This window comes from Nerophis lumbriciformis, linkage group LG08, assembly GCF_033978685.3.
Source record: "Nerophis lumbriciformis linkage group LG08, RoL_Nlum_v2.1, whole genome shotgun sequence".
In the NCBI taxonomy this organism is placed as follows: Eukaryota; Metazoa; Chordata; class Actinopteri; order Syngnathiformes; family Syngnathidae; genus Nerophis; species Nerophis lumbriciformis.
The window spans coordinates 24,075,722-24,087,710 of record NC_084555.2 but is presented as its reverse complement, the minus strand read 5'-3'; the positions used below and the strand labels follow the sequence as shown (position 1 = coordinate 24,087,710).

Here is an 11,989-nt window from a genome sequence, read left to right as displayed (position 1 = left end):
ATGAAATATTAAACAATGGACACCTGGGTCATGGACTGATTGATGGATTGATGGATGAATGGATGAGCGAAATAATGTTTGGATGAAGGAAGACAATTTGGAAGTTGGACGTGTAGACGGATGTTTTTTTTAAGAATAGTAAACCATGTGACAGAAAGTAATTATGTTCATGGATCAATAGACGGTTCCATAGACAGATTCTTTATTGAATTGAATAATAGCCATGTGCCGCATAATTAACCATAATTAATCATCACTATCTTTTTCCCCTCTGGTTAACTCAAAAGCCAACAAGTGATCGTGCTTGAGACAATGTTGTGTTCCACAAAGTTCTAAAGGTATGAAAGAAGAAGGAGCAAATGACAACAAGTGGTTCTACTTCACAGCATATGTGGACAAGCTGACAGAAGCAGTTTGGGTGACATAAAAATACAAACATTTCACAAAAAGACAAAAAGCAAAAACTGTGCAAGCAAAACATGCAGCAAGGCAAGTAACCAATAAGGCTTACTGAGGACATCCAGTGTACGTAGGAGGTATTACAATAGTAATGAATGCATTGTCTATAAATGTGTGTGACTTTGGAATTTAAAAGAAGTTTGACTTTTTCCAGACTTCGACCAGATTGTGAACCTACTGTATGAACTCTTTGGTATAGCACCAGTGACCTTTGACCTCACTGAATACACAAAACATACCTATATAGCGAGGTGTAACGGAACCAAGATGTGTGTCCACATAATCCAAGTAAAAGTGATCATTTGTTTGTACGCTGCAAGTTATTTGCCACTTGCCAAGATTTTTTTTTTTAATTCTAGAAATGTCCCTAGTTTTAAGAGCTATTTACTTTTTTTTTACTAATCTTAATTTTGAAATTGAAAAAATAACTATTAAAATAAGATATTTTTGGTAACACTTTGGTATGGGGAACATATTCACCATTAATTAGTTGCTTATCAACATGCAATTAGTAACATATTGGCTCTTAATTAGTCATTTTTTAAGTACTTATTAATACCTTATTCTGCATGGCCTTATTATACAACCAGTAAGCCATTAACTAAGAGTCTTCCCTCAATAACCTCAGAATTATTGCTTATTAGTAACCCTAACTCTTATATGTTCCCCTAGTGTCCAAATAACTCTAAATTAAGTCTTTGTTACTTAGAATATGTTCCCCATACTAAAGTGTTACCATTTCTTTCCCCTCCACATAGAAAATCTTGATTAAAGAATCCGCAACATCTCGAGGATGCTTAATTTAAAAATTGATAGCTGCATTTGCTTGTTTTCAGAATAAAATACTTATTTCTATTTTAAAAGTCCTGCTAATGTGTAGATGTACACATCTTAATTTAGGATGTCTTATAAGTAAAATGATCTGCCCATGCAGCTAATTAATGTCACTAGTTTTTAGTATTTCTTCCTAAAAGTCCAGTCTTTTTATCTTAGCTCTTTTCTGCAGCGTATCTGTTTGTATTTAGCCCTCTTCCTGGTGATTGATAGCTTCAACTCCAATAATCTTATATTAACAATTATTCCTAAATTGAACTTCTAATTGTGACAAATGGAAATGTTTGTTGAATCTCTTCAATCAAATCCAAAAATAAATCCCAGATTTTTTTCACAAAAAGTTACTAATGACAGAGATGATTTAAAAACATGTTTTTCTTTCATAAATTGAAAAACTAGTAGATTGAAAAGCTTACACTGCATCTTACTCTTAGCAAGATTCTAATCTGTATAATGTTGTTCTTTTTAGACCAGCTATAAATTGTACTTTTCATAAAATAATTTTTAAAGAATTAAATTAAGAGCTCCTCTTGGGAAGCAATACATCTGTCTTGAATACAATCCATCTATTAACAACAATGTAGCATTGCACATTTTGCATGCAAATAAATAATCTCCAACATTGAGATCAATATAGTGCAGACTTCAAGCTTCTGTCTTGACTAACATACTTCTGGAAATAAAAATACTGTATTAAACATTGTATCCAAATAAGTAATGAAGTAAAACATTGAGAGGACTATAGTTTGTTTCAATAAGTGGAACGCAGCCTTTTTCATTCTCACATCTTGGCGGTGTGCAAAGCGACTGCTTAAGTGATCGCTCTAGGTCAGAGGTCGGCAACCCAACATGTTGAAAGAGCCATATTGGACCAAAAAACAAATCTGTCTGGAGCCACAAAAAGTTAAAAGCCTTATGTAAGTGTTATGAAGGAACACATTAAGTAAGTGTCTCAGAGGGTGAGATAACTCCTGGAAATTACTGGCTTAAAACTGCCAACATTATAGATGTGTGTGCCCAAGTTAAAGGAAATGACAAGATGTCTTCTTCTAATGGATTTATTACAAACCCCGTTTCCATATGAGTTGAGAATTTGTGTTAGATGTAAATATAAACGGAATACAATGATTTGCAAATCCTTTTCAACCCATATTCAATTGAATGCACTACAAAGACAACATATTTGATGTTCAAACTCATAAACTTTATTTTTTTTTGCAAATAATAATTAACTTGGAATTTCATGGCTGGAACACGTGCCAAAGTAGTTGGAAAAGGGCATGTTCACCACTGTGTTACATGGCCTTTCCTTTTAACAACACTCAGTAAACGTTTGGGAACTGAGGAGACACATTTTTTAAGCTTCTCAGGTGGAATTCTTTCCCATTTTTGCTTGATGTACATCTTAAGTTGTTCAACAGTCCGGGGGTCTCCGTTGTGGTATTTTAGGCTTCATAATGCGCCACACATTTTCAATGGGAGACAGGTCTGGACTACAGGCAGGCCAATCTAGTACCCGCACTCTTTTACTATGAAGCCACGTTGATGTAACACGTGGTTTGGCATTGTCTTGCTGAAATAAGCAGGGGCGTCCATGGTAACGTTGCTAGGATGGCAACATATGTTGCCCCAAAACCTGTATGTACCTTTCAGCATTAATGGCGCCTTCACAGATGTGTAAGTTACCCATGTCTTGGGCACTAATACACCCCCATACCATCACAGATGCTGGCTTTTCAACTTTGCGCCTATAACAATCTGGATAGTTATTTTCCTCTTTGGTCTGGAGGACACGACGTCCACAGTTTCCAAAAACAATTTAAAATGTGGACTCGTCAGACCACAGAACACTTTTCCACTTTGTATCAGTCCATCTTAGATGAGCTCAGGCCCAGCGAAGCCGACGGCGTTTCTGGGTGTTGTTGATAAACGGTTTTCCCCTTGCATAGGAGAGTTTTAACTTACACTTACAGATGTAGTGACCAACTGTAGTTACTGACAGTGGGTTTCTGAAGTGTTCCTGAGCCCATGTGGTGATATCCTTTACACACTGATGTCGCTTAGCTACTTACGTGCAGTGATTTCTCCAGATTCTCTGAACCCTTTGATGATATTACGGACCGTAGATGGTGAAATCCCCTGAATTCCTTGCAATAGCAGGTTGAGAAAGGTTTTTCTTAAACTGTTCAACAATTTGCTCACGCATTTGTTGACAAAGTGGTGACCCTCGCCCCATCCTTGTTTGTGAATGACTGAGCATTTCATGGAATCTACTTTTATACCCAATCATGGCACCCACCTGTTCCCAATTTGCCTGTTCACCTGTGGGATGTTCCAAATAAGTGTTTGATGAGCATTCCTCAACTTTATCAGTATTTATTGCCACCTTTCCCAACTTCTTTGTCACGTGTTGCTGGCATCAAATTCTAAAGTTAATGATTATTTGAAAAAAAAAAATGTTTATCAGTTTGAACATCAAATATGTTGTCTTTGTAGCATATTCAACTGAATATGGGTTGAAAATGATTTGCAAATCATTGTATTCCGTTTATATTTACATCTAACACAATTTCCCAACTCATATGGAAACGGGGTTTGTACAATCTTTGCAAGCTGGGTAATGTTTGCTGTGGTCTGGAACAACATGGCACACAATCAGAAATGCAGCTAGTATTACATACAGATAATGTGTCATGAGACATGCAAAAATAAATTCAATACACAGAGGACATAAGTATTGGAAATTAAATGAACGCAAATAAACCTACAAACAATGCATGATGATGCAATATGTACACAAAGCTAGCCTTAATAGCATTTTAGCATTATTAGCACTCCACGCAAGTCAATAACATCAACAAAAGCTCACATTTGTGCATTCACGCACAGCATACAACGTTTGGTGGACAAAATGAGACAACGAAGGAGTGGCATAAAACACGTATTTCTGTGGCAATGATGGAGAAAGTAGTACACGTACACCAACTATGGTCAGTATAAGGACTGCCAAAATTAGTAGGACAAAACGACGCTGGCTAAATACTGTCATCAGTGAAGCATAAACACAAACATATTAAACGGTGGGCTTTCTAACAATTAGGAAGGTGTGTGTTATGTGTGTCCGCCTAGAGAAACATTATTAAAACAACAAACATATTTTTCCCCCATTTTTTCCATTTTTGGAAAAGCTCCAGGGAGCCACTCGGCATGCGGCTCGCTGACCGCTGCTCGAGGCATTGTGCCTCTTTCTTATCATACATGGCATCATCAATTATGCCTGGTGAGAATGATTCCACCATAGTAAGGTCATTTATTAGCCCATAGTTTTTTTGTTATTGCGTCTTGTTCGCCTCGTAGAGAATTGTATTTCCCGCACTTGGCTGGAGGCTTCGCTTTCAGATGCAAGATTAAGTTTGTTGTGCTGATGCCTTTTTAAAACAAACTTTGCATTGTGCAGTCATTTGTTTCAGGCTTGTTTCCGCAAAACCAAATGACTGACAGCACTTTTCTTTTCTTTGAAACAAACGTCTCAGACACGTTAGCGTTAGCACTGGCCATGTTTTGCTATGTGTGCCGCTAAGGAATTAAGGGGGCGGCGCGAGCCATGGAAGCTATTGAGGGGCAAAGAGTATGCCCCTCGTCTGCAACAAAAGACTTGAATATATCGATAAAATCCATATATTGCCCAGGCCTAAAATCAGTATTGCTAACACATAGGGGTGTCCCAATACAACTATTTTACTTCAATATAATACTGATATTGGAGCCTTGAATAATGTCCTATATACATAGTACTAGGATTCCATAATAGCACGAATCATACATACTTTTTGTAATGGCAATCTTCACCTTCAAATGTTCCAATTTATTGTCATTACTCAACAGGTTTGAAGGAGTGATCCTACGCAGTAGCAAACATTGCATATGAAGTGAGGTCCAGTCGGAAATCCAGTTTATGCATATTTATTAACGAACTTGCAGGGTGAATGAAACATACCAGGGATTATTGCAGTGATATTGTGTTATATGTTCTCCTGCCTGTTGTTGTCTGCTGTTGGTAAGAACGGTTTGTGCTCCCACACCTGAGTCCTTCCTCGTTTGGCTCACCTGTGCTCCTACATATGCCTTCCCCCCTGCACTGCTCAACCAAAAAGCCCGCCACCTAGTGACAAAAGAAAGTAATGCCAACACAAAAATAAGGATGCCTTAAATGGCTCCTACACTTTTATTATTGTGTAGTGTGGAATGTTGCAAAAGGTTTTTACAAGTGAAATTAGTCAAACACTAACCTATTTACTATTAACCATCTGTAATGGACCTCTGCTGTCATAAGTAAGTTGAAGTGCAGTGGCATTTGTGTTCAGCGACACCTAGTGGCCACAATTCAATAAGCTAAGCTCATGATAATAAATTGAATGAAGCCGACACGTTTGTTACTGGTTATTTTCTAATACAATACCGCCTCAGATACTTTGTAAATGTGAGTGATATGTAACTATAGTTATTTGATACTTGTTTATTTTGACAAATGTTGTGTTTAGACTGCAATATTGATCAATAAAGGACACTTATATTGAATGTCTAGCTCAGTGGTTCTTAACCTTCTTGGAGGTACCGAACCCCATTAGTTTCATATGCACATTCACCGAACCCTTCTTTAGTGAAAAATAAAATGTTTTTTTTCAAATTCAAGACAAAGTTATATGTTTTTGGTAACACTTTATTATGGGGAACATATTCTAAGCAAAAAAGACTTAATTTAGAGTTATTTGGTTATGATTAGAGTTAGGGTTATAATAAGGCCATGCCGAATAAGGTATTAATAAGTACTTAATAATGACTAGTTAAGAGCCAAAAAGTTACTAATTTGCATGTTAATAAGCAACTAATTAATGGTGAATATGTTCCCCATACTAAAGTGTTACCATGTTTTTTTTTACTGCTGCACAAAATGAACCGTGCATGAACATCACCTTGTTCAAAGAACAAAACCAACACAGTGCATAAACTCACAACAAATCAGTGTGACTTCTGCTGTTGCCGTATCCATAATACGCCGATAGGGAGACGTTTTTATTTACACGATGAGTCGGGTGTGTTTTGACCTCCACCGAACCTCTAGGGTTCGATCAAACCCAGTTTAAGAACCACTGGTCTACCTTGTGTGCTATTGTGCGCTTAGCTGTTGTGTCGCCGCTATCTCCTCGTAGCCCAAATAAGCCGATTATCATCCGTAACTTGTCTTTTGCTGATATTGGACAAATAGCCCATATTGATATCGAAATGCGACACGCCGATGATAGTGTAGGTATATTTTTTGGTTAAAACATTTTTATTTTGAGACAGTCACAAAAAGCGCCTTTAACAAGACGTAACATTTGATATAGATGATGCATATGCTTTGTGTTACGTACAGCGGGGGAAGGAGACGACACAACGGCAGGGATCAGTTCAATAGGTTTATTGAACCTGATTAAATGTCGGGGTGTTTATGCTACTATACGTGAATGGTGCAAGACGATGTGAAGAATTAACAATGTTAATGTTACCAGAGGTGGTTGTTTGTGCGTGTCGGATGAACCCTTCGACAGTCTAGAGGGGCAAGGCAAGAAGACAGTCCGTGGGCAAGCGAGAGGTCGGGGGCTGGAGAGAGGCGACAAGGTCTGTGTCCAAGCAGGGGTCGAGGATCGAGGGAAGCAGTCCAAAGTCCGGTGGGAAGTTGAGGCGCACAGCTCGAACCCAAGATACAGAGGTAATACTGCAGGGAACACAGAGGACATACAACACGGGCAGAGGGAAAGCACAGAGAGAGCAGGTACGAAGAGGGAAGCCAGAGACGGGATGCTTACTACAAGGGTGAACTACGTTCCGGCACTGGATCTTCGGGTCCTTTATGCCATCTGCCCTCATCAGACCCAGGTGCGCTGATTGCTGATTGCCCGCAGCCGTGCAGGCGCGTGGCCGCGATGCGGGAAGAGCGAGCAGGGGCGTGTCCCGGCGCGCTTCTGGCAGAGCTGACGGCTGCGCTTGCAGCAGATGACATGCGGGATTGAGCATGCGCTGTGACACTTTGTTTGATGACAGAACTGCTTAGAATTTGGTTCGGGATTGCCTTTTTTTTTTAAATAATTTTGTAGTCATACAGAATGTTTAATGCAATTATAATAATACAAGTTACAATTCAATAAGGACATCAATACAAATCAAATATGGAAAAGGAAGAGAAGTATAAAAAACAACCAAAGATAGAACTTATACAGTACATACAGTGCATCCAAAGTGTATTCACAGCGCTTCACTTTTTCCACTTATTATGTTACAGTTAGGAATGTCCGATAATGGCTTTTTGCCGATATCCGATATTCCGATATTGTCCAACTCTTAATTACCGATACCGATATCAACCGATATCGATATATACAGTCGTGGAATTAACACATTATTATGCCTAATTTGGACAACCAGGTATGGTGAAGATAAGGTCCTTTTTAAAAAAAAATTATAAAATAAGATAAATTAATTAAAAACATTTTCTTGAATAAAAAAGAAAGTAAAACAATATAAAAACAGTTACATAGAAACTAGTAATGAATGAAAATTAGTAAAATTAACTGTTAAAGGTTAGTACTATTAGTGGACCAGCAGCACGCACAATCATGTGTGCTTACGGACTGTATCCCTTGCAGACTGTATTGATATATAATGTAGGAACCAGAATATTAATAACAGAAAGAAACAACCCTTTTGTGTGAATGAGTGTGAATGAGTGTAAATGGGGGAGGGAGGTTTTTTGGGTTGGTGCACTAATTGTAAGTGTATCTTGTGTTTTTATGTAGATTCAATAAAAAAAATAAAAATAAAAAAATAAAAAACGATACCGATAATTTCCGATATTACATTTTAAAGCATTTATCGGCCGATAATATCGGACATCTCTAGTTACAGTCTTATTCCAAAATACCCCAATACCCCATAATAAAGGTTTTTTTCATACATTTTGCAAATGTATCCAAAAAAATTAAAAAAAAAATTAAAAACAATTACATGTTGATGCACCTCCAACAGCAATTACAGCCTCAAGTCTTTTTGAATATGCCATAAGCCTATCTTTGGGCAGTTTCTTCTTTGCAGCACCTCTCAAGCTCCATCAGGTTGGATGGGAAGCGTTGGTTTTCATCCAGCATGTCTCTGTACATTGCTGCATTCATCTGACGTATGCATTGACCTGATCACAGACTGTCTAACAACCAACGCCGCCTTTCAGGTAACCATCCACGATTAAAGTGATTAATCTGCGTTCATACATGATGAGTGCGGTAATCTTTTAAGATTAATCACATGAGTTAACTTGAACAGCACTAATATTTTTATACAGGTGCAGCATGTTGCCTTCGCTGACATTTGTACTGTAGGGTTGGGCGATACACGACATAAGTAGTTTACATTTGCCCAACGATAGAGCTTTTAATACTATCATTATATCGTGATGACACATTCTAGCTGTGTCCTGCATATTTGACACTGACAAGCGAACAAACACGTCCTCAATGCACTGTAGCGTCCTTGCCAGCGAGCGAGCGGCTAATTTCCCTCCACAGTGTGAAGCTGCTTCTAATTCAGCAATCCTCGCCTCCATGGCGGCAAATAAACTAAGTCAATATGTAACTGCTAACCACAAGCTAGAGCTCTTGAATGTAAACAGAGGTGGGCGAAACAAATATCAACAGTAACAATACAAAGTATAGTATCAGGTCAGGTATCAGTTCGATACTGGTGGTTAAATTGCTTTAAGGGCAAAAAACAGATTATTTAAATCTTTCAATTAGGAGCTTTCTTAACTTGTTTTGATATGATTATATTATCAATTATACAGCAAATAGTACAAAACCCAAAACTAGTGAAGTTGGCAAATTGTGTAAATCGTAAATAAAAACAAAATACAATTATTTGCTAATCCTTTTCGATTTATATTCAATTGAATAGACTGCAAAGACAAGATATTTAATGTTCGAACTGGAAATCTTTGTTATTTTTTGCAAATATTAGCTCATTTGGAACTTGATGCCTGCAACATGTTTCAAAAAAGCTGGCACGTGTGGCAAAAAAGACTGAGAAAGTTGAGGAATGCTCATCAAACACTTATTTGGAACTTCCCACAGGTGAACAGGCTAATTGGGAACAGGTGGGTGCCATGATTGGGTATAAAAGCAACTTCCATGAAATGCTCAGTCATTCACAAACAAGGATGGGGCGAGGGTCACCACTTTGTGAACAAATGTATGAGCAAATTGTCGAACAGTTTAAGAGCAACATTTCTCAACGAGCTATTGCAAGGAATTTAGGGATTTCACCATCTACGGTCCGTAATATCATCAAAAGGTTCAGAGAATCTGGAGAAATCACCGCACGTAAGCGATGATATTACAGACCTTCGATCCCTCAGGCGGTACTGCATCAAAAAGCGACATCAGTGTGTAAAGGACATCACCACATGGGCTCAGGAACACTTCAAAAAAAACACTGTCAATAACTACAGTTAGTCACTACATCTGTAAGTGCAAGTTAAAACTACTATGCAAAGCGAAATCCATTTATCAACAACACCCAGAAATGCCGCCGTCTTCGCTTAGTGCCCAAGGCATGGGTAACTTACACATCTGTGAAGGCACCATTAATGCTGAAAGGTACATACAGGTTTTGGAGCAACATTCGTTGCCATCCAAGCAACTTTAGAATTTCTGTAAAGCTTCAAAAATAGGTCTTCTCAGTTCCCAAACGTTTACTGAGTGTTGTTAAAAGGAAAGGCCATGTAACACAGTGGTAAAAATGCCCCTGTGCCAACTTTTTGCAATGTGTTGCTCCCACTAAATTCTAAGTTAGTTATTATTTGCCCAAAAAAATTACGTTTTTCAGTTCGAACATTAAATATCTTGTCTTTGCAGTCTATTCAATTGGATTTAAGTTGAAAAGGATTTGCAAATCATTGTATTCTGTTTTTATTTACGATTTACACAATTTGCCAACTTCACTAGTTTTGGGTTTTGTACTATTTGCTGTATAATTGATAATATAATCATATCAAAACAAGTTAAGAAAGCTCCTAATTGAAAGATTTAAATAATCTGTTTTTTGCCCTTAAAGCAATTTAATTTTACGAATTACTCAACGTGCCAACTTCACTGGTTTTGGGTTTTGTATATTGTGATATGGTGTGTTCTTACCGCAGGAGGCTGCAAATATATCTTGATTTACTGTAGATTTTAGGTCATATTGCGCATTCCTATTGTACAATACGTACACACTTTTAGCTGCACTTTCACTACGACAACATTACTTTCCGTATTTTTTCCAACGGAGTAATCATGCAGTAAAGGATGAGAAGTTGTTGGATCCTTCTGAAGACTTACAGCCCGGTACAGACACAGATGTTGACATGCCACGCGAAGGGCGGGCCGAGTAAGTGCATTTTTTACCAAAGCACCACAAGTCCTTAAATATTTGCCTGAAGTGGGTCCTAAACTTGGAGCCGGTGAAGGCGTAGAGGATGGGATTAAGACAGCAATGCAGGTAGGCGACACCTTTGGACACGGCCAGAACTTGGAGTTTGAGCTTCTCTCCTTCACAGCTTCTCTCTTTAAAGAGAGAGAGCGTGTGGTTGAGCAAGGCCACGTTGTACGGCAGGTGGCACGCAATGAAGACAACGACCACCACCACAACCACTCGGATGGCCTTGTGCCTCTGGCTGCTCTGCGCTCGGATCAACGTGAGCGTGATGCAGGAGTAGCACAGCATCATCACCAATAGGGGCAGCACGAAGCCGATGGCCATTTGCAGGCTGGGAATGAGCACTTTGATGAGCTTGGCTTTGCTATCTGCGCTGAAAGACAGCTGACACACCACGTCCTCGGCCCCCGGGCCGTCCTCTTCCACGCGCTTGGTGTAAATGAGCGTGGGCACGGTTAACGCCGCGGCGCAAACCCACGCGGCAGAGCAGATGACGCGGCTGTAGATCAAAGACCCGGAGCGGGCGCCGAAAGAGCGCCTGGCCTGCACGATGGCGATGTAACGATCGCCGCTGATGCACGCCAGCAGGAGCATCCCGCTGTACAGGTTGATGCTGTATGCTGACCTCAGCACCTTGCAGGCCACAGCGCCCATCGACCAACTGTGCTGCTCGTTGTATATGATGAAAGGCAAGGCCAGCACGAAGGTCAGGTCAGCCACGGCCACATTGACCAGGTAAACATCCGTCATGGTCTTGATCTTCTTGTAGAATATGTACGTGACCACCACCAGGATGTTGCCCACCAGGCCCAAGGCGCAGATGAGGGAGTGCAGGTAAGTTTGAATGAGGACGTTTGCAGGGTTTAGATCCAAGTGGCAAGGACTAAATTCTTCAGTGCCGTAATAATAGTCATCGTCTGAAGTCTCTGTAGACATTTTGTCAACGCTGTAGAAGAAACAACATTTTAATAGCAGACATTGAAAGAAACATAACTCACAAAAATACATGGATGTTCGCCTTTGAGAAATGTTATGTATCTGGACCTATTTGGATTTTAGTTGAATACCCTCTCAGAATGTACTGTTTAAAACGTCACAATTAGGGCTGCGAATCTTTTGAATGAACCAAAAATATGACTTATTTTATCTTTGTGAAAATATTGGACACAGTGTGTTGTCAAGCTTATGAGAT

At 39.2% G+C, this 11,989-nt stretch overlaps 1 protein-coding gene across 1 annotated transcript; it reads right to left on the bottom strand.

Moving 5' to 3' along the window:
- Positions 1-10,653: 10,653 nt before the first annotated feature.
- ccr6b (chemokine (C-C motif) receptor 6b) lies at positions 10,654-11,733 on the bottom strand. Its single transcript, XM_061969243.1, has one exon. It carries the CDS (start codon positions 11,731-11,733, stop codon positions 10,654-10,656), a length of 1,080 nt encoding a protein of 359 aa, XP_061825227.1.
- Positions 11,734-11,989: the final 256 nt, after the last annotated feature.

Coding starts and splice junctions, on each gene's coding strand:
- ccr6b (XM_061969243.1), bottom strand. CDS start 11,733: ATGTCTACAGAGACTTCAGACGATGACTATTATTACGGCACTGAAGAA.